Genomic DNA, 27,910 nt, shown 5'->3' on the forward strand with positions numbered 1-27,910 from the left:
GGGGGGGGGTATCTATTCGCACAGTGATCCAAGAAAGACGAGGCTTGGTGGTCCCTTTGTGAACCCGGGTGGGCGACGTAAACAAAAATGTTGAAAAGACCTTTTGAATTCAGGGCTGCTCTTTCTTAAAGTTAGCTACACCTGAGGTTAACAATTTTACAATTTATTGGTGACGTCACATTAAGAGTACTTGCATGTTTGTAGGTGTTTTGGTAAGAAAATTATTTTGAGCTTTTTAGTGGAATGTTTTCACCTGTCATAAGACGAGTTTGAACAATCCCATTGAATTCCACCACTTAATTGTATCCTGACAGATACGTATTTCGACCTCAACAGTAAGGCCGTCTTCAGTGTCTTGTACTTGACTCGACTTCGAGTCGAGTCAAGTACAAGACACTGAAGACGGCCTTACTGTTGAGGTCGAAATACGTATCTGTCAGGATACAATTAAGTGGTGGAATTCAATGGGATTGTTCAAACTCGTCTTATGACAGGTGTTTTGGTGTTTGGAGTGACGGACTTGAAGGATTCTGGCCGGTGTGGAGCAGGTCGCAGGGCTGATTTGGTCCGGAAATACGATCCACGGACGAGACGAGTGCTAGCTCGGGTAAGCGGCGTTGGGCGAAAAGATGGCCAACCTGCGGAGAATGATGATCCCGCGTGCCTAAAACAATGGCGGCACTGTTTCGGACCGAAAATCTCCGGCATCCAAAATAGCGGGATCAAGGCATCAAGGCCGGATCAACGGGCACATCCACTGCACTGTCAAAAACTGTGAATAAACACAACAGAAAAAGGTCCCTTTGTCGTGGACCTGGACACAACGGATTAGCACACTGCGACGTCACTTCCTAACCTCTAAATTCTGTTCTGTTCGTACGATATTTACCTTTTTCTATAATTGTTTTATATTTGTTTGTCACTGTCGTTATTTCTTCGTGGTGTGTTGAATGGTGTTTTAACTATAATTTTAAGGCATTACATTACTTTAGGCTACGTTTTACCCACTAATACTACTAACCATTCTAAATGATTTTTAACTAACACAATTCCGTACTATTTACATGTAACAATAATAATTTTAACGGATAACATTGAACAGATCCTTTTACAACTTTACAACACGCGCGCACTACTATTTCGTTCTTGGATCACAGTTACAAAAGAGAACGATTCCACATTTTCCACTTCTTTTATAGCCCTTCATAGCATAATTATGTTTTATGATTTAAGTTTGCCCATCCTGTTGCATTTAGCACCCCCTATGGGCATTGGGCAAGCTCAAATTGAACAGGGCTGTGCGTATTTTGCCCGAACTCAAACTGCTCAAACGTCTATCGCATCTGGACACACTTGGTACCTATGACGTGAAAGTTGAACACGCACTCACTCGTGAGACGATCCTCGACCAGTGAGTGTGACAGTTCCGAGGAGTAATCTTTGGATAGGTCGTATCGGGAGGGATTGGTGACGGAAATTCACTTGTGGTGGAGCCAACAAGTCCATATTGGAACCGAACGGTTACAATGAAGAATGTGTGTAGCCACCAGACATTCTAAATACTCACGCTCCTCTAATGTGAACGTGTACTATACACATGTGGAAGTGTTGGCTTGACAAATGGATTGCAAGTGATTTGACTATGCGTCCAATTTGGGAATCTAAAGATACATTCCGAGGGGTGCTTTAACGTATGATTCAATATACAGTATTACATGTCGAAGTAATATGCTAGAAATAATCTCTGAGTTTAAAAATCTGAGTTTAAAAATAAAATTTTGAAAAATTTAATTTTGAAACCACTTTTCAAAACTTGTAAAATTAGTGTAATTTTTGCAATTATCTCACCCCTTGGCTATCGTTTTCAAGCGTTAGTCACCGTTTGTGACGCAAGATGGTGTGAATGCGCTGTATGTTGCCTGATATATGGGGATTCACAAAGTGGACTATATTGTTAATATCAGGGGGAGAAGGCGGAGCACTGAATCCCTACCCCGACATGTGCTGGTTCTAAAATGTAAATAACAGTGTTAATTCTCTACCACCTTTTTGTTATGGCGAGGTAATTTTTATGCACACTTTTGTTTTCGATATTTTATCAAAATTAAACACTCAATCATGCAGCAATATAACTATGTAGTATGCACGCAGAAAAAACGATTGTAAATTCAACAAAATATAATTGAACTTGAATATAATTGGGTTGAACTCAACTAATAATTTTGTTATTTCAGGGCTTACAAACATTTTTGTTGAATTCACCCCAAAATGTTTGTTGATTCAAACACACATGATTGTTATCCGCTTAATTTGACAGATTTGTATATATAGCAAATGTTTTAGTTGAATTGACAATCAGTTTTGTCAAATCAACTCTAGAGTGCTTTGAAAATAGGTCGTATGTGCAAAAGAGTCTCTCTTTGGATCTATTCTCTTTCGATTATTATGAAACTATACAAAAGTTTACTTCGATTCTCTTGGCAGATGTCCAAAGACAATAGCTTTGTCTATCATGCTGAAGTGGAAATGTAGCAAAACATCCAAAACTAGCTGATATATTAGCGAAAGAGAGCATGATCAAAGAGAATCTCTCTTTTGCACATACGACCTATTCTCAAAGCAATCAAGAACTATTGTTTTTGTTGACCGGATATTGTAGGTTAGGGGCACCATTAGTATTTTCATTTTCCATTTTCCATTGATTGCAATAAAATCATGAGCAAACAAGATTATAAATTTTGTTTTTTATAAGCTATATATTTCATTTATTTGATAACTACACATGTTTATTAGTATCCAAAAATCGGTGCTGAACCTTAATCTAGAATTAAAAAACACCTAAATAAAGATTTAAAAAAAAATATCCAAAAATGTCTGCCAGAATGAATAGGTGGAAGGGAGCCACAGCGTAGCCGTCGTAGCTGTAAAAACACAAAAAAAAAATTTTTAAATAATAAAAACATGAGGCACTTACCTTATTAATAGATTTATTCTTTTTTGGGTTAAAATCGAAGTTACACAGTTGAAAACTAATTATTTTAATGGTTCCTAAACACAAATTTCAAACAATATTTTTTCACTATTATCATGCACTGAAAAAAACTTTGTAGTAGAAATGACAATTTTATGGTAAAATTAAGAACAGTACCGACGTTTTTCAACTGAAGGGACAAAACGCTTAATTTTACCATAAATGTAGTAAATCTGATTGATATTATTTTCAATTTCACCACAAAAATTGTTATTTAGCATAGACTTAAACAAAATAGTTGATTTTACTACACAATTTTACTGTATTTTCAGTAAGAATAACCATGTAAGCGGTTGAATATACTATTTTTATAGTAAGATAGACCATATTTTAGTTATTTTAAGACGATTGGCACTTCGGTTGAAAAACGTCGGTACTGTTCTCAATATTACCCCTGAAATGGTAGTTTCCACTATAAAATGTTTCTCAGTGTATGAAAACATGTGAGTTTTGTAAATACTTACAAGCTAAATTTCATACACACGTTTTAGAAAACATACCCAAAATCAACAATCTTGTTTGTTAAAATAGACAAAATTATTGTCAGTCAGACCAAATTTGATTATTGTTACGACAAAACAACATTGTTGCTTTAACAAACAAAATGAGTTGAGTTCAACAAACAATATTGTTGATTCAACTAAGCAAAATTTCTATGCGTGTGGACGCTTCGCTTCGCATCGCACTTCGCGTCTACTGTGGCCGCAAATAAAAAATTTCCGTAAAATTGTCCGTGAAATTCTTAGTCACTTTGATAACAAATCCAGGACACCTGGATGCTTTTTCAACAACATATGAAATGTGATCCGAGTATGTCAGTTTTGAATCCAACAGAACACCGAGATCTTTCATACAGTGCACTCTTTCAATAATTGCTCCGGACAGGTGATCGGTTGTTTCTATCGAGAAAAAGTTATGGTCGAGCATTTTTTCGGGTTAACTACCAGTCGATTTAGATCGTACTAAAGAGCGAAAGCATCGGTCTAGTCCAGTATGCGACTATCGGCTATTGAGCAGATGCGCAAATACATTTTAAGATCGTCTGCAAATGATAACCGTGGTCTTTCTGCAACTAGATGTACGTCGTTAAAGTAGAGGAGGAACATCAATGGTCCCAGATGGCTCCCCGGTATGCCGGACAACGCACGGAAGCCTTCCGAGCGACAGTCACCTAGAGTAACTGTCAGTTGCCGCTTAGTAAGGTACGAGCAAAACCATGCAAGAAGCAGGCTATCAGGGTCTGTTCAAATATTACGTGACGCGGAACACGTTGTTTTGAAGAACCCCCACCCCCTCGTAGCAATCTGTAACAAAATTTAGAACTACCCTCACCCCATGCGTAACGCGTAACAAATACATTTTTTTTTTAAATCTTGTTTTTGGTAGAATTTGAACCACGATACAATAAATTATTATTTTTTGTGTATTTTATGCTATTTTGAAGACAATAACTATTTTTTGAAAAAATTAAATATTTTTTCTCATTGTTACGCGTAACAATTTCTCTAAGGACTCCACCTCCTATATTTTGCGTAACAAATCGTAACAAAAATAAAACAACCACCCCCTATTGCGTTACGTAATATTTGAACAGACCCTCACGAATTCCCAGTCTATCAAGCTTGGCGATCCCAATGTCGTGATTCAACTAAACAAATGCTGCAGCTACATCCGTATAAATTACATCTGTTTGATCACAAATAAGCATGCAGTATGTATCGATGTAAGACACAGTAGATTCGTAGCTGTGGAACGCCTTTCCATAAAACCATGTTGATCGGTACTGATATATGGTTTACAGTGCCCATTTAGAGAATCCATGACGAACAGCTCGAACAACTTTGATACATTGCATGGCGACGTGATTCCTCGATAGTTACTTATACACAGAAAAAAATTCCATGGTAACAATGACTATTTTGTAGACTACGCCATGTTTTTAAAACAACCACAAATTTTCAGTTAAATTAACCATGCATTCGGACAAATTCACCACTGATTCAGTTCATGTAACAACATTCCACCACGATCACAGTTGATTTTTACTGTGCGCATGGTAAAATCAAACGGGTTTGTTGTCTGCTGAAAATCGTCGCTGCGTATTCTTAAATTAACCCTCGGAATGGTAGTTTCGACCGCAACATTTTTTTTTTGTAGGAATAAGGAGATGGGAAAAGAGGAAGAAAGAAGGAAGTGGGAAAAGGAAGAAGGAAAAATGCTAAAAGAAGCAGGCAGAGGGAAGAAGAAAAAATGAGAGAAAGGAGAAAGATATAGGTAAGAGGAAAGAAGAGATGGGGAAGAAAAAAGGAAAAAAGAAGTTTAGAAGGGAGATAGGAAATAAAAAAAGAAAGGTTGTTGTTTTTGGAGTAATCCTATAGCCTTTCGGTACAACTTTGTTCCGAACGACATTCAACCAAATGGCCTGACACCAAATAGGACACAAAGACAAACCAACACAGCCGCCCTATTGAGAAACCGATCACAGTGTACATATCGAGTTGCATCTATGTTTATTTATTTATTTATCATCAGACTAAGGCCGGAGTGGCCTTTGCTGCACATAAAAGACTTCTCCATTCAGCTCGGTTCATGGCTGCACTTCGCCAACCACGCAGTCTGCGGAGGGTCCGCAAGTCGTCCTCCACCTGATCGATCCACCTTGCCCGCTGTACACCTCGCCTTCTTGTTCCCGTCGGATCGTTGTCGAGAACCATTTTCACCGGATTACTGTCCGACATTCTGGCTACGTGCCCGGGCCACCGCAGTCTTCCGATTTTCGCGGTGTGAACGATGGATGGTTCTCCCAACAGCTGATGCAACTCGTGGTTCATTCGCCTCCTCCACGTACCGTCTGCCATCTGCAACCCACCATAGATGGTACGCAACACTTTCCTTTCGAAAACTCCCAGTGCGCGTTGGTCCTCCACGAGCATCGTCCAGGTCTATCCGTAGGTGTCCGTAGAGAACTACCGGTCTTATAAGCGTTTTGTAGATAGTCAGTTTGGTACGGCGGCGAACTCTATTCGATCGAAGCGTCTTGCGGAGTCCAAAGTACGTACGATTTCCAGCCACTATGCGTCTCCGAATTTCTCTGCTGGTATCGTTATCGGCGGTCACCAGTGAGCCCAAGTACACGAATTCTTCAACCACCTCGATTTCGTCACCACCGATACAAACTCGTGGTGGGTGGCTCACATTGACCTCTCTTGAGCCTCTTCCTATCATGTACTTCGTCTTCGACGTGTTGATGACTAGTCCAATCCGTTTAGCTTCGCTTTTCAGTCTGATGTAGACTTCCTCCATCCTCTCAAAGTTACGTGCCATGATATCAATGTCGTCGGCGAAACCAAATAACTGGACGGACTTCGTGAAAATCGTACCACTCGTGTCAATCCCTGCCCTTCGTATTACTCCCTCCAAAGCGATGTTGAATAGCAGACACGAAAGACCATCACCTTGCCGTAACCCTCTACGGGTTTCGAAGGGACTCGAGAATGCCCCTGAAACTCGAACTACGCACATCACCCGATCCATCGTCGCCTTGATCAACCGTATCAGTTTATCCGGAAATCCGTTTTCGTGCATTAGCTGCCATAGCTGGTCCCGATCGATTGTATCATATGCGGCTTTGAAGTCGATAAATAAATGATGTGTGGGCACGTTGTATTTGCGGCATTTCTGCAATACCTGACGTACGGCGAACACCTGGTCTGTGGTAGAGCGTTCACCCATAAATCCCGCCTGGTACTGCCCCACGAACTCTCTTGCAATTGGTGTTAGTCGACGGCATAAAATTTGGGAGAGTACCTTGTAGGCGGCGTTCAGCAATGTGATTGCGCGGTAGTTGCTACAATCCAGCTTATCGCCCTTTTTGTAGATGGGACACACGACACCTTCCATCCACTCCTGCGGCAGAACCTCATCCTCCCAAACCTTGGTAATTACCCAGTGAAGCGCTTTAGCCAGTGCTTCACCACCGTGTTTAAACAGCTCTCCTGGTAGTTTGTCAACTCCAGGGGCTTTGTTGTTTTTCAGCCGGCCGATCTCCTCCTGGATTTCCTGGAGATTCGGAGCCGGAAGTCGCATGTCCTTCGCGCGTGCTCCTAGGTGCATTATCATACCGCCACCGTTGTCTGCCATATCGCCATTCAGGTGCTCTTCGTAGTGCTGCCGCCACCTTTGGATCACCTCACGCTCGTTCGTAAGAAGGTTCCCGTTTATGTCCTTACACATATAGGGCTGTGGCACGTGGCCCTTACGTGAACGGTTCAACTTCTCATAGAACTTTCGTGCGTTATTAGCGCGGTACAGTTCCTCCTCCTCCGGAAAATCGAGTTTTGTCTGTTCCGCGCCCGTTTGTATCGTGCCTCGTTCGCCCTCGTGCGGTGTTGCAGCAATCTCGCCCATGCTGCATTCTTCTCCTCAACTAACTGCTCACATTCGCCGTCATACCAGTCGTTTCTCTGATCCGGAGCCACCGTGCCTAGTGCAGCGGTTGCGGTGCTTCCAATGGCGGATCGAATATATCTCCAGCCATCTTCAAGAGATGCTGCGCCTAGCTGCTCTTCCGTTGGGAGTGCCACTTCCAGCTGCTGCGCGTAGTCTTGGGCTAGTCTACCGTCTTGTAGTCGCCCAATGTTAAGCCGCAGCGGACGACTCCGACGCGTGTTGTTTTGAGCGCAGACATACTGCGACGAGGTAGTGGTCGGATTCAATATTCGCACTGCGGTAAGTGCGTACGTTCGTGATGTCGGAGAAGAATTTACCGTCGATTAGAACGTGGTCGATTTGGTTTTCCGTTACTTGATTAGGTGATTTCCATGTGGCCTTGTGGATATTCTTACGGGGGAAGAAAGTGCTTCGGACTACCATTCCGCGGGAGGCTGCAAAGTTTATGCATCGTTGGCCGTTGTCGTTCGATACGGTATGCAGACTATCCGGTCCGATGACCGGTCTATACATTTCCTCCCTTCCTACCTGAGCGTTCATGTCACCGATGACGATTTTGACGTCCCGCAGTGGGCATCCATCGTATGTCTGCTCCAGCTGCGCATAGAACGCTTCTTTCTCGTCGTCGGATCTCCCTTCGTGTGGGCAGTGCACGTTGATGATGCTATAGTTGAAGAAACGGCCTTTTATCCTCAGCTTGCACATCCTTGCGTTGATTGGCTGCCACCCAATCACGCGTTGGCGCATCTTTCCCAGCACTATGAAACCGGTTCCCAGCTCGTTGGTGGTGCCACAGCTTTGGTAGAAGGTAGCCGCTCGATGCCCGCTTTTCCACACTTTCTGTCCTGTCCAGCAGATTTCCTGCAGCGCTACGACATCGAAGTTGCGGGGATGTAATTCATCGTAGATTATCCTATCGCAACCTGCGAAGCCTAGCGACTGGCAGTTCCATGTTCCAAGCTTCCAATCGTGATCCTTTATTCGTCGCCTAGGTCGTTGCCGCTGATTGTATCGAGTCGTATTATCTTCTATGTCGTTCGTAATAGTTGTTTTTAAAGGCGGCTTATTGGGCCTGCGCAAACCTCCTGTCTCGTCGGAGGGCCGTCGTGTCAGGGCTGTTTAGCGTCCCACCTAACACCAGGACTTGGGCTTGCGCTTTCAGCGGCACACGGTCGCTTTGGCGGAGCCTACTTGCGGATACATGCAGCTTTTATAGAGGTTTAACAGGGCCCACTGTCAAACCCCACCACATCCTAGGCAGGCGCCACAACTCGCAGATGGCCTGGGAGGGATCGTCAAGCCCTTGGACATAGTCCCTGCTGCCCCTGTTGCATCTATGTATCGATCTATATTTCTGTCAATCTATCTGCCTATGCGTGTTTGGTGCTGCAATTAGACATTTTAATTGCATAATTTACTTTTCAGTCCCAAAGCCGGGTACATAATGTTAGTGAAAATAATAAATAAAGATAAATGATAAGGTTGCTCGTACTCCGGTAGGGTACCACAGGGAGGTAGGAATAAGAGTTGCAAAATATAATATGACTATAGAAACAAATTTAAATTAAAGACTTCTATTGTTCTACACTTAACGAAATAGGGACACGGCAGGTATTTCCGTCCATCGTCATAGGGGCTAAAAGCAACGAAAGCAACGTACATTTGCTAGAACTCCACTATAGCAGAACGTTTCTCCTGAGCTTACGATTTGGTACGTATGAGTTTTACAAAAAAGCGTCTCTTTTATTGGTTTTCGAGACTATGACGAACAGACGAAAATACCTGCCGTGTCCCTACTCTATTTGATTGTGAATCCATAGTAGAACCTGAGATTAGGACATTCCTTAATCGATTAGGTATACAAACAACGCTTCGGGCAATTCCAGTTCAACCTGTTTCAACTAACGCTTCGTCGTGAAGTCATTTCGCCATTGTTCCAAGGGTAAATATTGGAAAATGTAGCAAAAATAACAAACCACTTGACAATGCCGCCGAAGCTGACTGCCATGGTAAGCTAAGCGAACTAACACGTATCCAGCCAGTCAGTGCTGGTGGTTGCCGAAGGGGGAAATCCGTCTCTATGGCGAAGGTGAAAATTTGAACCAACGACGACGATGGTGAATAGATGGGACAGCGTGTGAGGCGCGCAAGCAGAGTTGCTACTGTCTGATCCAAATCCCAATTACACGCACGTTCCGGTAGCAAATCGAAACGGGGGTTGGCTGTACTATTTTAATATTAATTTGGAAAATATCGTTTTTATTGTGCGCCCGTGTTTGTTCCCCACCCCATTCGGGCTTCCATAAATAAAACCTCGCGCCGAAACGCGGTAGACGTGGGGGGTGGAACCTCGGATGCTGTCCTGCAACTGAAATGGCAAACCTGGTAAGCGTGTTTAGAAATAATTTGACAGGGAAAAAAGTAATTAACATTCAAGTGCTGGGCAAACACAAACAGTGGCAGTTAGAGGCGAAAATATTGTTCTTTTGTCGATAATGGTCGTGCGTGGCCGCTGGATAGTTAGAATGAACTTTGTTGAAAATAGTTGGATGAATTTTATTTCGTCGAGTAGTAGGGGAAGTATGTGGAAATCAGACACATTTTAAAACGTTTGAAATTAGAATTTAGGTATGGTTACAAATATATACCATGTGTTTGACATATGACATATTTGAGTAGTACCGTTTTGACTCAAATCCTGATCATGACTCATATTCCGAACACTCGTTTTTAAATAGCCATTTCAACTTTATTCGCGTATCTCTTTCCGTAGGATAACAAGTCCATTTCCAGTGTCTGTACGGAAAATCATTGGAAATTTTAGTTTTAGTTTTAAACAACTGGCAGAATTATTCTACACTGATAAAAATTCTATGGTTACCTATGTCTACCAAAATGTGTTTATGGTTACTAGGCCAAGAAATTGTAAAGACAACTCCAATATTCCGAGTTGGCTATGGTTAGGAAGCAGTGCAAAATGTACTGAATCGAATAAATTTTACTCCTTACTAATCTCCAGGAGAGGATGAAATTATTTCGTTCTACTTTAGTACGTCAAATGTCAAACGTGAAATATGACGGTACTCTTTTTATAGGACTCTAGACCACACGGCGTCGAGAAGGGCTCTCTCAAATGTATTTTTGTACACATGCCAACCAAGGACCATACTAAATACTCATCCTACTTGGTTGGCATGTGTACAAAAATACATTTGAGAGAGTTAGTTCTGAAAATGTATTGCGAGAGATCGGCTGGTACCTGGTGCTTGGAATTTGGTTTCATCAGTACCCGCTAAGCTGCGGTGGACGACGGAGGTCCTTCGTAGCTTAGTAGGGAAAGCACCTGTCATGCGAACTGGGGTCGTGGGATCAAACCCCACCGAAGGGGCGGTTACCCTTCAATACCTTTTCCGAACTAAATCCATCACATGTTGTACATATGCATAATCAAGTTTCAGACATAGTAATTAATTACCACTCCGGGTGGCTTAATACCCGGCATATAGGCAATTAACTTTGGATGTACTGAAGACAATGCATTTCCACACACGTGCTTAGTAGTTGCCAAACTACCACACGGAAGTGTACTGGAGTGTGTGATTTCTCCACTCTGGTGACTGGTCATACCCACTAAAGTCACTTGCGCTCCGCCATCTTGCCAGCTTGCACCAGGAACTGCCTCCCAGCATTATTTCTGGGAGATAGGAAGTATTTATTGTACTCACTCATTCACACTCGCACAGGCACTCATCCCATGTGAGGCTTATATGGATGCTCGCTCTGCCATTCCACGAGATGTCGATGGCGATAGGTACCAATAGTTCTACACTACGACCGTCCCACATCGGCATGAGCAGTTCATACTCACACCTATGCGTTCACTCTTCTGCTATGCCCAAGCATGGAAATCTCCCGCTATGACGACCGGCTTCCAACCCACTAGGTTAGAAGATAACCTGTCGACCACCTTGGTGGGCAGAGCAGCTACAGTAGAACAGGCCATTGATCATGGTTATCGCAACATCCTCAGCAAATGAGTGTACCACCTCTCGGACCAGGTACCGTCCCGTCGTGCCGCCAGTCCGCTACCCAGTTGCTGACATCGGCAGAGGCATCGTACGGGTCGGCCAGCAGGGCGACATTGGTCCTCGACTGCGAGACCGACTGCTACAGCAGCTGGTGGGCAGATGCACAATGGCTAAGGTTCAGCTATGATACTTGAACGGCTTCTTCTTATTGACTTCACCGAAAGAACACGAAGGTCATGACGTAGTTACGGGCTTGATTCTTGCTGGCACAAATGAGGTCCTGCGCTTTGTACTCTTTCCTTACCACATCGATGATACAGGCTACGGTCTGGGCCCTTACAGTCCCTTATGTTCGGACTCTAAGCACCTATCCACTGATGGTGGCTGGAGTATGCGTATTGGGGATACTGTGCTACGAAAGGGTGAGTTGACATCCGGAAAGGAGCGCCTACCATAGCTCTGGTCTTCACAAGTTTCAATACTCACATTTCCACGGGTCTTCCGATGACAATTGACCGCCAGCTAAGTGTTGCCTTCTTAGCTGGTAGTGTAGTCTAGGCAATGTTGTCCTTCTGACATCAGCTAGAGTGAGTGGGTGCGTCCTGTGGGTCTGCCTAGGATGTGGTGGGTTCGACAGTGGGCTCTGTAGAACTTCTTTAAAAAGCTGCATGTGTCCGCAAGGAGGCCCTACCAAAGCGCCACTCAAAGCACACTAGCCTAGTCCTGGTGTTGGGTGGGACTTTAAACAAATATTACCCGACTGATCGAGCGTCTGTTCACCAAGGAGGTGCGGCTCCAACAGCGTCTGTTCTGGCATCCAGCGGCTGAGTATGAAATGCTATTCCCCGGAAGCTATACCTAAGTTGGCAGCCCCATCCCGGTGGATAGGGAACCTTGGGCCAACAATCTACTGTTCCCGAAACATCAATTGGTTTGATAATTCGATAATGAAGAATACGGACTGATTTTATGGCAACGACTTTTAGCGCAAAACAACGGACATGGATAAGAACATGGAACGTTTTAACCCTAGCCTAGCAGGGTAAATTGGCACAACTTGCCAATAAGGCACGCCGCATGACGCTTGCGATCCTGGGCCTGGGACTGAGTGAAGTCAGTTGGCCAAAGTTTGGAGAACACAGAATGTCGTCGGGACAAGTTCTGCTATACTCTGGTTTACGAGGTGAACACGCTCCCCGGCATCGCGGAGTTGGCTTCCTACTAAGCGCTCAGGCACACTCTGCGCTTATGAAGTGGGAACCTTTAAGTGAAAGGATAATCGTTGCCAGATTTAGAACACGGGTCCGACACTTTACTATAATCCAATGTTATGCGTCAATCGATGCTGCCGATCTGCAAGTCAAAGAGAACTACTACAGTCAACTAAATGCCGACGTAAATAGAATTCCGAAGTGTGATATCAAGATATGTATGAGCGACCATGAGCCCATTATGGGACGCCATGGTCTCGGAGAAATGAGCGAAAACGGAGAGCTGTTCGCAGAATTCTGTGGTAATAAAGACATATTGATCGAGGGATCGCTCTTCACCATCGACGAGTTCACAACGTCACGTGGTTCTCCTGTGACGGCCTTACAAAAATCAAATTGACCACAACTGCATCAGCCAAAAACTGGAAACGGAACCTTCTCGATGTACGAAATAGACGTAGTGCCGATAAAACGCCTGATCATAACCTCCTCGTCGGTTAAATACGCCTGCGGATTGTGCGGTTTTGTCAGCAGGGTTCAACACACGCCGACTGAAAGATGCCACGATGAAACAGTCCTTCAATGAAGAATTGGAGACGCGTGCTGCAGATATTCCAGATGGCAGTGTGGAAGACCAATGGACCGCCATCAAGAATGCCTTTTCATGCCAGAGAAAACAATAGATCACCGATGAGACCTGGAGAAAGATAGAGGATTGAAGAGAAGCCAAAGCCGCGATAGTGCGAACGAAAACCACAGGAGCCAATGCCTTAGCCCGTCAACGATACTCGGCTCTTGAGAAGTAAGTGAAACGTTCATGTCGATGGGACAAGTGACGAAGGAGAGAGAGCAACTAGGGACATTCGACTCTCTATATGATATCTCACCGAGATGCTCAAAGCTGATCCCATGACATCCGGTCAACTACTGCATAGCTTATTTCGTAATATCTGGGACACCACCATTTTCCCGGTCGACTGGACGCAATGTATGGTAAGGTAAGGTGCCCAAAAAAGGTGACCTAACTGACGAGGCATTATGTTGCTGTGTACCATTCTCAAAGCTCTGTGCAAAAATATCCTAGTCCGGATTCAGGAGAAGATCGATGCGACTCTGCGGCGGCAGCAGGCCGGATTCCGTATCGGAAGATCCTATTTGAACCATTCTCGAGCGATCATTCTGGAGCAGGTCAACGAATTCCAAAAGTTTCTTTACTTGGTATATATTGACTATGAAAAAGCTTTCGACCGTCTCAATCACGAGAATATGTGGAGCGCCGTGAGACTCAAGGGAGTTCCTGACAAAATCATCGGCCTCATCGATGCACAATACGAGGCGTTCTCGTGTAGAGTGTTGCCCAATGGGGTATTGTCCGACCCTAACCGGGTCGTAGCTGGTGTGAGGCAAGGATGTATTCTATCACCGTTACTGTTCGTTGGGCAGTACCAGGCGGGTTTTATGGGCGAACGCTCCATCACGGACCAAATGTTCGCCATCCGCCAAGTACTGCAGAAATGCTGCGAATACAACGTGCCCACACATCATCTATTCATCGACTTCAAAGCCGCATATGATACAATCGATCGGGACCTGCTATGACAGCCAAGAACACGGATTTCCGGATAAACTGACACGGTTTATCAAGGCGACGATGTGCGTAGTTCGAGTTTCAGAGGCATTCTCGAGTCCCTTTGAAATGCGCAGAGGGTTACGCCAAGGTGATGGTCTTTCGTGTTTGCTATTCAACATCGCTTTGGAAGGGGTAATACGAAGAGCAGGGATTAACACGAGTGGTACAATTTTCAATTAGTCCGTTCAGCTATTTGGCTTCGCCGACGACATTGATATTATGGCACGTAACTTTGAGAAGATGAAGGAAGCCTACATCAGACTGAAGAGGGAAGCTAAGCGGATCGGACTAGTCATCAACACGTCGAAGACGATTACATGAAAAGAAGAGGTTCAAGAGAAGACAATGTGAGCCACCCACCGCTAGTTTGCGTCGGTGGTGATGAAATCGGGAGGCAGAAGAATTTGTGTACTTGGGCTCACTGGTGACTGCCGAAAATGATACCAGCAGAGAAATGCGGAGACGCATAGTGGCTGGAAATCGTACGTATTTTGGACTCCGCTATGTCAGCCTAAAGCCGTGGCTGGTGGCACCGCCCCTGCTGGTTGAAATTTCACCGGAGGTAGCAGTTCCCGATGACGATCAAGTCAGAGAGCGGGTAAAACTGCTCTTTACTTAAATTGTCGTTCGAAGGTAGCAGCATTAGCTCCGATGAGGAGCTTTGGTTGGCCTGGTCGCGACAAAAGGCTGCAGGTGATCATTAACAGATGCATGCGGTATATAATTTGGGCCTGGTGGCCTCACACTTGGATCTCAAACAACAAGCTCCACCGCAATGAATCCGGATTAATGCACCTCTTGTTCACTCCTGTCGCTACGTCCGTCTCCCAACTCTCATGGGAAAACTGTCAAAACGCACGCAAACGTATCAATTGTGTTTGACCCATATCACCGTTTCCGTGTCTTCGTGCCCGTCATGCACTATGACGTCATAGTACAATAATAGAACCCTACACCCAGCAGGACATCGCAGCAAAAACAGACCCAGAGGCTCATGGCGGCGAAGCCTCAATAAATAAATAAAAGCAAAGATAACGAAAATTAACTAGTGGAATTAAATAAAGAGTACCTACTTAATTCGTCTTAGACGGTTGAAATAAAAGAAGTTGACCGAAATTTAACATGGCGACAGGTTAAAGCGATAACACATCAAGCGGTACGTGCTCTCCAGCTTCCGCAGATAACTGATTACCCCCAGTGTGTTGGTGTGTAGCGCCGATACGTGAATACGCCCTGAGTCCGCAGTTATATTTCGTTTTACTTCGCGCTTATTGACACGTTTCCGGAGGATTTGTCCCGGTGTCCGCCCGTCTGTTCGCCAACAAGTTATGAGCAGAGCACAGCGAAAGTAACGCGAGTTGAGTAAAGTTTCGGTCGTAAACGTCGGGAAAGTGTCGGGAAAGTTTTCGTCGCGAGCACTAGTTCGGAGAGTGGAAGAGGAAGATGGCGGATCAACAGAGGTTCCCATTCTCGAGGCTGTCGAACCACAACTACCAATCCTGGAAATTTCGTATGGAGATGTTGGTTCGGGAGGATTTGTGGGATGTTATCAGCAAGCCCCAACCACAACCGGTCACCGACGATTGGACCAAGGCGGATCTGAAGGACCGTGCGACGATTGGCCTTCGTATTGATGACAGCCAATAAATAACACACCGGGCAGCAGGGACTATGTCCAAGGGCTTGACGATCCCTCCCCAGGCCATCTGCGAGTTGTGGGGCTTGCCTAGGATGTGGTGGGGTTTGACAGTGGGCCCTGTTAAACCTCTATAAAAAGCTGCATGTATCCGCAAGTAGGCTCCACCAAAGCGACCGTGTGCCGCTCAAAGCGCACAAGCCCAAGTCCTGGTGTTAGGTGGGACGCTAAACAGCCCTGACACGACGGCCCTCCGACGAGACAGGAGGTTTGCGCAGGCCCAATAAGCCGCCTAGAAAACCAATCATTACGAACAATATAAGAGATAATGCGACTCGATATAATCGGCAAAGACCTAGGCGACGAATACAGGATCACGATTGGAAGCTTGGAACATGGAATTGCAAGTCGCTAGGTTTCGCAGGTTGCGACAGGATGATCTACGATGAATTACATCCCCGCAACTTCGACGTCGTGGCGCTGCTGGAGATTTGCTGGACAGGACAGAAAGTGTGGAAAAGCGGGCATCGAGCGGCTACCTTCTACCAAAGCTGTGGCACCACCAACGAGCTGGGAACCGGCTTCATAGTGCTGGGTAAGATGCGCCAACGCGTGATTGGGTGGCAGCCAATCAACGCAAGGATGTGCAAGCTGAGGATTAAAGGCCGTTTCTTCAACTATAGCATCATCAACGTGCACTGCCCACACGAAGGGAGACCCGACGACGAGAAAGAAGCGTTCTACGCACAGCTGGAGCAGACATACGATGGATGCCCACTGCGGGACGTTAAAATCGTCATCGGTGACATGAACGCACAGGTAGGAAGGGAGGAAATGTATAGACCGGTCATCGGACCGGATAGTCTGCACACCGTATCGAATGACAACGGCCAACGATGCATAAACTTCGCAGCCTCCCGCGGAATGGTAGTCCGAAGCACCTTCTTCCCCGCAAAAATATCCACAAGGCCACATGGAGATCACCTAACCAAGAAACGGAAAACCAAATCGACCACGTTCTAATCGACGGTAAATTCTTCTCCGACATCACGATCGTCCGCACTTACCGCAGTGCGAATATTGAATCCGACCACTACCTCGTTGCAGTATGCCTGCGCTCAAAACTCTCGACGGTGTACAACACGCGTCGAAGTCGGACGCCGCGGCTTAACATTGGGCGGCTACAAGACGGTAGACTAGCCCAAGAATACGCGCAGCAGCTGGAAGTGGCACTTCCAACGGAAGAGCAGCTAGGCGCAGCATCTCTTGAAGATGGCTGGAGAGATATTCGATCCGCCATTGGTAGCACCGCAACCGCTGCACTTGGCACGGTGCCCCCGGATCAGAGAAACGACTGAAGAAACGGAGCAACTGTACCGCGCTAATAACACACGAAAGTTCTATGAGAAGTTAAACCGATCACGTAAGGGCCACGTGCCACAGCCCGATATGTGTAAGGACATAAACGGGAACCTTCTTACGAACGAGCGTGAGGTGATCCAAAGGTGGCGGCAGCACTACGAAGAACACCTGAATGGCGATGTGGCTGACGAAGATGGCGGTATGGTGATGGACCTGGGAGAACGCGCGCAGGACATAATTCTACCGGCTCCGGATCTCCAGGAAATCCAAGAGGAGATTGGCCGGCTCAAGAACAACAAAGCCCCTGGGGTTGACCAACTACCAGGAGAGCTATTTAAGCACGGTGGTGAGGCACTGGCTAGAGCGCTGCACTGGGTAATTACCAAGATTTGGGAGGAGGAAGTTTTGCCGCAGGAGTGGATGGAAGGTGTCGTGTGTCCCATCTACAAAAAGGGCGATAAGCTGGATTGTAGCAACTACCGCGCAATCACATTGCTGAACGCCGCCTACAAGGTACTCTCCCAAATTTTATGCCGTCGACTAGCACCAACTGCAAGGGAGCTCGTGGGGCAGTACCAGGCGGGTTTTATGGGCGAACGCTCCACCACGGACCAGGTGTTTGCCATTCGCCAAGTACTGCAGAAATGCCGCGAATACAACGTGCCCACACATCACCTATTCATCGACTTCAAAGCCGCATATGATACAATCGATCGGGACCAGCTATGGCAGCTAATGCACGAACACGGTTTTCCGGATAAACTGACACGGTTGATCAAAGCGACGATGGATCGGGTGATGTGCGTAGTTCGAGTTTCAGGGGCATTCTCGAGTCCCTTCGAAACCCGCAGAGGGTTACGGCAAGGTGATGGTCTTTCGTGTTTGCTATTCAACATCGCTTTGGAAGGTGTAATACGAAGAGCAGGGATTAACACGAGTGGTACAATTTTCAATAAGTCCGTCCAGCTATTTGGTTTCGCCGACGACATAGATATTATGGCACGTAACTTTGAGAAGATGGAGGAAGCCTACATCAGACTAAAGAGGGAAGCTAAGCGGATCGGACTAGTCATCAACACGTCGAAGACGAAGTACATGATAGGAAGAGGTTCAAGAGAAGACAATGTGAGCCACCCACCGCGAGTTTGCATCGGTGGTGACGAAATCGAGGTGGTAGAAGAATTTGTGTACTTGGGCTCACTGGTGACTGCCGAAAATGACACCAGCAGAGAAATTCGGAGACGCATAGTGGCTGGAAATCGTACGTACTTTGGACTCCGCAAGACGCTCCGATCGAATAGAGTTCGCCGCCGTACCAAACTGACAATCTACAAAACGCTAATTAGACCGGTAGTCCTCTACGGACACGAGACCTGGACGATGCTCGTGGAGGACCAACGCGCACTTGAGTTTTCGAAAGGAAAGTGCTGCGTACCATCTATGGTGGGGTGCAGATGGCGGACGGTACGTGGAGGAGGCGAATGAACCACGAATTGCATCAGCTGTTGGGAGAACCATCCATCGTTCACACCGCGAAAATCGGACGACTGCGATGGGCCGGGCACGTAGCCAGAATGTCGGACAGTAACCCGGTGAAAATGGTTCTCGACAACGATCCGACGGGCACAAGAAGGCGAGGTGCGCAGCGGGCAAGGTGGATCGATCAGGTGGAAGATGACTTGCGGACCCTCCGTAGACTGCGTGGTTGGCGACGTGTAGCCATGGACCGAGCCGAATGGAGAAGACTCTTATATACCGCACAGGCCACTTCGGCCTTAGTCTGAATAAATAATAATAATTGATGACAGCCAAACAAGCCTTGTGAGGAGCTGCACCAGTGCGAAAGATGCGTGGCAAGCCTTGAAGGACTACCACGATAAGGGGTCCGAAGTCTATCTTCTAAAGAAACTCACCCATCTGGAGTTGAAAGAAGACGCCGATATGGAGGAACATCTGCAGCGGTTCACGGAGTTGCTACAGCGAATTGCGGATGTAGGTGATCCCCTCCCGGATAAGTTAAAGGTCGCGATGCTGCTTTGCTCTTTGCCGGATTCTTTTGACGCTCTGGTGACCGCACTAGAGCAGCGTCCCAGCGCGGATCTAACGCTGGAATTGGTGAAGTCCAAACTACTCGCCGAAGCCGAGAAGCGACGTGAACGTTTCGGATCATCGGGAGCGACGGGTGGCAAGGCACTGAAGGTGGACTATCGTCCGAAGAATCACCCACCACGGAACGACAGTGGTGCCAGTGGAAACCAGGAGACGCGGGTATGTTTTTCGTGCAAGAAACCCGGTCACCTGATGAGGAATTGTAGGAGCCTCCAGAAGGCGTCCGGAAGGAAGCCGGATGAAGGTAAACAACGGAAGGACGAGTCGAATAAAGCGAAGCAAGTGCAAAACGTTTTCGACGGACCCCTGGCATGAGTTGCCGGGAAAGTGGAGTCCACTATAGCTGGTTTGTCGACAGCGGGGCTTCGAAGCACATGACGGGAAGCAGAGAGTTCTTCGACGAGCTGCAGGAATCGAAAGGGATGAGCGAGGTGCTAGCTGACGGTGAGAAGGCTGTGGTGGGAGGTATCGGTACCGGACTCCGGTGGACATAATCCTATCCGGCGTGTTGTTCGTCCCGAAGCTCGCAAGTGGATTGATTTCGGTAAGTACGCTTACCAATAAATGCTTCCGTGTTGAATTTGGGGAACACAGCTGCCAGATTTTCAAGAAGAGCGGCGAAGTAGCGGCGGTGGCCGATCGCTACGGCAGCCTCTACAGACTTCGTGTTCCGGATCAAGCGATGGTGAGTGTCGATCGTTCTCACACACACAACTGCCAACATACGTGGCACAGGCGTCTCGGCCATCGGGATGCGGAAGCGATCAGGACGGTTCACAAGAGCGGTGCGGCTGAAGGTATGAAACTGGTGGACTGTGGTGTACGTACGGTCTGTCGGTGCTGCCTGGAGGGGAAGATGTTGCGGACTCCGTTCCCAAAGACTGCCGACCGTGGATCCAAGGAGATACTGGATGTCGTACACACCGACGTCAGTGGTCTTTTCTTTTCTTTTGTTAACCACCACGCCGAGCGGAAATCAATATTTATTGACCTTCATTGATGACTTTTCTCGCATGTCGCTCGTTTACCAGTTGCGTAAGAAGTCAGAGATAGCAGAAAAAGTGAAGGACTTCGTTTTCTTCTGCAAAACGCAAATCGGGAAGACTTCTCGAGTGCTGCAGTCGGACGGCGGTGGTGAATATGTCTCCAAGAAGCTGCAGGGAATCTTGCAAAGTGAAGGTATCGTCAGCCAGTTTACTGCGCCGTACTCACCGCAGCAAAACGGGGTGGTGGAAAGGCGTAACCGTTACCTCAAGGAAATGACCATGTGCATGCTGCTGGACGCCGCGGCGCGCCGGTTTGAATGCAAAGTATTGTGGTGAAGCAGTGCTAACGGCAACGTATTTACAAAATCGTTTGCCATCACGATCGATTGGTATGAGTCCCTTTGAACGCTGGTATGGTCGCAAACCGTTTTTCGAGCATCTAAGAATCTTCGGAAGTGAAGCCTGGGTGCAGATACCAGCGGAAAGACGCAGAAAGATGGAAGTGAAGGCGCGCAAGATGGTATTCGTGGGGTACGTTTTTTGGATAAGGACACCGGAAGAATCACCATAAGCTTCATGGAGAACCTGGAATTCGGATCGGAGAAGGCACAGGGAAGATCGTCGGCGTCGGAAGTACTGCCGCCGGCGGGAAATTTGACGGAAGTGCCAGCAAAGGTTCCAGATGCTGATGGTTCGATTGTGGAGTTGGACCCGCTTCCCAAAATGAACGAGAAGCCGAATAGTGATTAAGCGGAAGACTTTTACGATACTTCGGAAGTGTTTTCGAGTGGAGAAGAAAATGTTGCCGAATCTGAAGCAGAAGTCCAGCCAAGCGGCGGACAGCCAGCGGAGCAGCCGTATCGGCGACGCGCAACCCGCGGATAGTTGCCAGAGAGATTTAGCGATTACAAGATGGGCATGGTAGCACTCGAAACAGACGAACCAACTATCGTATTCCAGCTACACCGAGCACGTACAAGGAAGCGATTACTTGCGGTTAGAAGAAGAAGTGGATAGCTGCGATGACAGAGGAGTACCGTTCATTGATGTCCAACAAAACATGGGAGCTTGTCCACTCTCCGGCGAAACGAAAGGTGGATTTACAAGCGGAAGTACGATGCAGAATGAAACGTCGGAAGGTATAAGGCCAAGCTTGTCGCGCAAGGGTTCGCCCAGCGTTTTGGATCGGATTATGACGAGATTTTAGCTCCGGTCGCTCAGCAGTGTACTCTTCGTGTATTCATGACCGTCGCCGGCCACCACAACTGGATCGTCAAACATTTGGACGTCAAAACGGCCTATTTATATGGCACGCTGGCGGAAGAGGTTTATATGCGGCAACCGCCTGGATTTGCCGTAAAAGGAAAGGAAGGGCAGGTCTGCAGGCTTCGTAAAAGCATTTACGGCCTGAAGCAGGCGGCCACCCAATTAACCAAAAGTTCCTTCAAGAGTACGTTTTTCGCTGAATGCTCACCTCTTACATACCGTGTGAGACTGACTTGTATGCTCACCCAACCACCTGGTACACGCTCAGGCACGCCATGCTTGTATTCGCGGTAACGCTCCATGTGAGTCTGACTTTTGTGCTCGACCGTATCATGCCATGTGAGTCTGACTTGGATGCTCACCTCTTTCATTCAATTCGCACTAACACATACCACTCTAGTCATTCGACCTAACTCTCGCAGTGATTGGGTGTATCTCATAATACGACATACTGATCGGATGCGCACGGCAGTAGAACAAGTTGAAGATCTCCAAGCTCGGAAACGTCAACTGTTTTCTGGGAATTCGTGTCACACGGGATGCGGATGGTTCGTTCACGCTGGATCAGAGTGTTTTCGTCCGGAAGCTGATCAAACGCTTGGGCATGGAGGGCGCCAAGGGTTCAAAGTTTTCCCTAGACACTGGGTATTTCAAGTTGATGAACGAGAGTCGAAGACTCTAAAAAAACACTGAAAGCCTCAAAATTCAATTTTGGCGAAGTTTTCGAGCTGCTCTAAAAAAACGCGTTGTAGGAATTGATCGGACAGTACAATTCATCACTGAAGCCGGTAGCAAAACTCGTGCAACGGTGCTGCAAAACCAAGCTTGGCTCTTAATTAAGAGAATGGAAGATAAACTAAATTGTCGAAACAAAATAAACAAACTCTTGGTATTTCCATTTGATAAGATATATTCAAAGTTACATATCTGCTGTTACAATATCTACTCTTCCTTCGGAGCCGGTCCCATTTTGCACTCCGGATACTTTTCCGTTAGGAAACTACGGACTTCCCCTGTCTCTGCTAGCAACCTTAATCGCACCTTGTCTTGATTGCGTAGATACTCTCGCTTTTTCAGGTATATCTCATAAGAGCGCTCCTTCGTGTAGAATGGTGGAAACTTCTTCCTTTTAAGCTGAATCTTGCCATCCATGCAATATTGTGTATAGTCCAAGATTTCGTTATTCTCCAAATCTTCCTCTTTTCGACATGTGGTCGGACTTGCCACCACCTTCGGGAACTTCCCGTTTTCTGGGCGAAGTTCAACGACATGCAAACCTTTTTCTTCAGCAATTTGTTGATGATTTTTCTGCTGCAGCAATCCAATGAAGAAAGCCTTGACCACATGCTGCACATTTGTAGAACCCTCACACTTGGCGCGGAGATCCTTGATTCCTAGCACTTCACAAACCGATTTAATCGCCCGATGGCATCTCAAGCCGTAGCCTTCCGGTTTACGCTCTACGAACATTTTTGTCGCCCCAAAGGCACAGTAAAAGTCGTGGAAAACTGTATGACCGTTGCACAGCTCAAAGTACATCAGCTTCTGGCCGGCGCGATTTTTCGCCTTTTTCAACGCAGCCCTTATGTCGATGGCCTTGCCGAATCCGATGCCAGCCAAACCGTTGCCATTTCCAGTGATGGTCATCGCAGATACACGTCTCTTCCGGCCAAGATTACCTTTCATGTTGACTACGGTTTTCAGTTCCAAAACCGTTGTTTCAAATCCTTCAAACCGATCCTCTCCAATGGCATCCGGGGGACCGATGCTTCGCCCCGGCATTTTAGAACCAGACCAACCTCGCTCCAGTGGACTCAGCTTCAATCGCTTAAAATTGACCATCTCATCGCGAATCTTTTTCAGTTTGGCCTCTCGTTCCTTGTCTTCCGGGAGCTGTTGCTGCTTCACTAACTCGCGTCCTCGGATTATCGGCGCAGACAGGCCGGGCCACACAATGTTTGCCTTACCGAAACCGATAATTTGGCCCTTATTCAAATCCTTCGGAGTGATGCGTCCGGACCCCTTTCCTCGTCCTCGCTTCTTACCGGCATTACTGACCGAGATGACACCCTTCCAGATCTCCTGCGCTGGCACTGGAAATAAAATATTTTTTTTAGGATCGCTAAATCTTCGCCATTAATTTACAAAAACGCATACATTTATTGAAGAAGCTGGTTCCTCTAGAGTTATGCAACGCCGGAAGAATGGGTTGAAGCAGCTGTCTATTAACATTCGTCGACGGATCTCCCAGCCGGCGATGACTGCTGATAAAGCATGCGGTGTTTCGTGAAGCGCTGGAGCTCGCAAGCGTTCGCAGGGGTTGCAGCGCTGAACAGCCACGAATCAGCGATTCGCTGCCGGCAACCAGCAGGCGGAACATATCGGCCCCGTTTTTACACTTGAAAACAAATTTCACTCGATTTATAAAGTTTTAAAGCTGATTTTTTCACAAAGCACAGAAAAAGTAAACCCGAAGTTTACGTACACTGTAAACCCGACAATACTCTTTAAAGAGTAAAAATCACCCCTTTTTTGACGATATATGGAACTGTCAAAATAATGGGTAATTATGTATTTTATATAATGAATATTTTATGCCCATTTTCAAGTTCCTCGCTGATACTCTTTAATGAGTGAAAAACAAAATATACTTTTCAAACAAACGAGTTGTTGATCGTATAGCATTACACCAAATTTGTTGTTTGAAATGTATTCTAAAATAACAAAATATACTTCCACACGTGCAGTTCCCCGCCGTGAATGGTAGGGCTGATTATTGAAAATGGCAATCAACGAGAACCAGGAGCTGGAGAAGCCTTCATGAAAATAGTAAGTTTCATGCTAAAAGCTCAGAACGTTTCCATGTTGATCTCACCTATCATTCCAGAAAAAAATACCATCAGAATCCGAGACTTCGACGAATAATTGATGCTGTTCATCATGAAGGGATACGAGGGATACAGCAGCTGTACTTCAGCCAGTTGGACTCATCCGGCATCAAAAAGAAGTCAGACTTTGCGAAGGTAATTACGATGCTCCTCACAATCTAAACCACCTCCAATAAATAACCCATTTTGCCGTAGGCCCCAAAACATTCCAGCGAGGATATCGTATTTACATAGCATGTACTCTGTAAGTGTTCCTGTCCTTGTTCCTGACGATCGGGAACACATACGTCAATTCCGGGAACGGTTTCAGAAGCAGCCGCCGTATCTATTATGTCCCTGCTTTGTTCACTTGTTTCCCGGCATCCGTTCGGCGGGTTGCTTAATAGGCGGGCGGGCGAGAGGGGCGAGCAAAACACAAGTTGCAGTTATTTCTCTTCATATATTAACTCGCAAAATTCGCTTGATGTGTATCTATTGTATGATAATTGAATAAAGAATTATTTCACACATGCCTCGTAATTCCTTCACTTTTTCGATAAATATCCCTAATTTAATTAAAAACATTTTTTATCGATTAAGAGTGAAAAATACCCATTTTCCCGAAAATATTTTTTTCTGTAATGAGTAAAAAGTACTCCTGAATTTGACGTATAGGCCTTTTACTCATTAATGAGTAAACGCTGTTTACTCTTTTAATGAGTTGAACTATTTAACTTCATAATGGGCATTTTTTTACCCATTAAAGAGTACTTTGCTGGCACAGTGTAAACATCACGCAACGAAGTTTAAAAGGCTTTTCAATTTGACGTTTTAATGACATCTGACAGCAGGGAGGCCAGATAAGTTTTTTCGTTATCGGTAGTTTTGGGGTTTTGGGCAATCGACCAGTGCAAGATGACGTAGGTTGACAGTTCACAGAGCTTGTTTACAGGGACTTAGTCTCTGGAGCAGCTTTTGGAAAAACTCAGGGGGAGTAAGCCTGTCATCCACGAACAAATCAAGCCTACCTAAGATGTATTATCCGGGCCTCGCCGCTTGAAAAGGGCGGGCCACCCTGGGCCACCCCGCTTGGCAAGTATAACATTTTTTGAACTGGAATCTTGTAGGATATTGGTTAATCTACACTACTGCTGACTAACAAAAAAATGTGGGATTGTTTATTTACATTTGCTTCATACTACATGCAGAGGAGGCGCGATGCACCGCATATTACCCCCCTGGAAAAACTGCTTTGCGATTGATTAAGAATATTGATGTCTTTCGTGATTGATTTATGGTAGGAATTAAAGCATATCACTAGAATATTCGGATCAAAATGATTTTGAGCGAAAATTACGGATTTTTATTTCCGGCTGATCGATTTTAATTCTAACACCCTGTAAACAAGCTCTGTGAACTGTCAAATAAGTGAGGTTAAGTCAAGATCTTGCATTGGTCTATTGGAAAATCGGTATTAATTATCGGTACTTCTGCACATTGTTCATCAGGGATTGCAGAAATCGCTCTCTGTGTGGCCTAGTTCCGCCGAACGAGCAACCCGTTGATTTGATCGCTTGTGCGCTTCCTTCCCGAGCGTGCAACTCCGGGCGTGCCCGACGAAGAGGCAAAGTCATGGCCTGCTATTCACTAGTCAAGTTTGCAACCGAACCTGTATACAGATAATATTTGCATATTGTGGATTTACTCGCTATCAAGATTTTCCCGATTACTTTTACGGCTATTCAGAGTAAGCGCAAAAAATCGAGGGGAACGGCAATGTTAATGTCTTAAAACTTAATTTTAATGATTTCAAATATTTCTCGGGAACTTTTTCAAATCGGCGTATGTAACATTTTGATCAAGCTGAGAAAATGAGCTTGGAAGTTTTCAGATTTCATTTTTATTCCTATTTAGAAACTAATCGTTTTTATTGCAATTGAATACACCTCAACGATACATTATGAAAAGGTTAATCGTCACTGACTCTGAAATCTGCACTGCGTGTGAACATTTCAGTTATTTTGATACAAATATATGTTACAACGTTTTGCAACAGATAAATCACATACGTCGTTTTGATACGTAAGCATGACCGAGGTCATGCTACTTTCGTCGAAATGTTACGCTGCTCCGTACGCTGCATTGTTGATACGTCGAAATGTTGCGTCAAGTTGAAACGTTTCACACACATGCGACAAAAAAATTGCAACACTTACAATACGACGTAACAACATTTGCTGCAGAAAAACAACGTATAAATTGTTTTTCTTAACGAAAATCAGAATATACTAGCAATTTTGAAATCAGTGATGAAAAATGTTTTAAACTATTTAGTTGCTCGAAAAAACTTTTTAAAATACATTTTCTGCTAAGCGGTGTATGTGCAATATTTCCAACAATGATGTTACACCGTTATGCAACAACATGATTAACATTTTTAAAAACACATTTCCATGCCGCTTTGAAAATCTACACATTTTTCCATGAATCTCATGCCATATTCTGTTGAAAACGGGTTTGTTTACAATTTGCGACATACGCCGTTTTGAAAAAGTACCCGAGAATTATTGGTATTCTACCGAATATCGGGAAGCCGTACACGGATAAAATGAAAAAAGCTTATTAGCTTAATATTTATTCCTTTTTATGCTTTTTCAAATTTTAATTGTTGCAAGGATTATTAATAAATTTAGCCTGGGTTGCTATTTAAGCATTGGTATGATTTTCTGAAATATAAACTTTTAAATGATTAACAAGCTCGCATTGCTACTCTTGAGACTTGAGAAAAATATTCATTATACATTTGTCGCTCATCAAGGTAGGTCGAATCGGTGCCAAATTTCTTCAGATTTTTTTTTCAGGTGGTTCCAGCCCATATTGATCGGATTACGTCAGTTCCGTCCGCTCCGAGTTCGGTTTTGCGCAGTCAGCAATAAGAATACGAAAAATCGTGTCAGAAACTAATTTCTCGCACTTGTTCTGGAGTTGCACCGAAACGACAAAGCAATCCTCAAGGAGAACGACACGTGTTTTTTTTTTCAAGCCGAAAAAGACGGCATATTCTTGTGCGGGTTTTGCTGTCTTTCTTGGCTGCATGATATCTTTTCGGCATTGGCAAACGACTTGGCAATCCAACAATTACAATGTTTCTCCCATATGATCCCGCGATAAGGCTGAGGAAAATCGAACCACCATCACCCTCGTTCAAACCAAACCCACCATACTTAAAGGAGCTCACTTTTTGTTTTTGTGTTTTTTTTACGTTTTCATCAAGGTTTTAATCTCGGTTTTAATCCCATGCAGAATCCGGCAAAAATCATTTTCACCGGCGTGAC

The 27,910-nt window shown here is 45.5% G+C and overlaps 1 protein-coding gene and 2 long non-coding RNA genes across 3 annotated transcripts in view; 2 read left to right on the forward strand and 1 right to left on the reverse strand.

Annotated features, from left to right (window-relative positions):
* Positions 1-27,910, forward strand: part of LOC134204703 (uncharacterized) — a 56,647-nt gene that overhangs the window by 15,422 nt on the left and 13,315 nt on the right. The window lies entirely within an intron of this gene.
* LOC134205159 (small ribosomal subunit protein uS5m) lies at positions 22,601-24,189 on the reverse strand. Its single transcript, XM_062680144.1, has 2 exons — positions 23,866-24,189; positions 22,601-23,801 (listed from the first exon to the last, which is right to left on the reverse strand). The coding sequence occupies exons 1-2, from the start codon at positions 24,086-24,088 to the stop codon at positions 22,651-22,653; spliced, it is 1,374 nt and encodes a 457-aa protein (XP_062536128.1). The 5' UTR covers positions 24,089-24,189; the 3' UTR covers positions 22,601-22,650.
* On the forward strand, positions 24,290-25,086 carry LOC134205163 (uncharacterized). Its single transcript, XR_009978071.1, has 3 exons — positions 24,290-24,537; positions 24,596-24,731; positions 24,792-25,086. It is a non-coding gene; the product is annotated as an uncharacterized LOC134205163 (long non-coding RNA).

Source organism: Armigeres subalbatus, chromosome 1 (assembly GCF_024139115.2).
Source record: "Armigeres subalbatus isolate Guangzhou_Male chromosome 1, GZ_Asu_2, whole genome shotgun sequence".
In the NCBI taxonomy this organism is placed as follows: Eukaryota; Metazoa; Arthropoda; class Insecta; order Diptera; family Culicidae; genus Armigeres; species Armigeres subalbatus.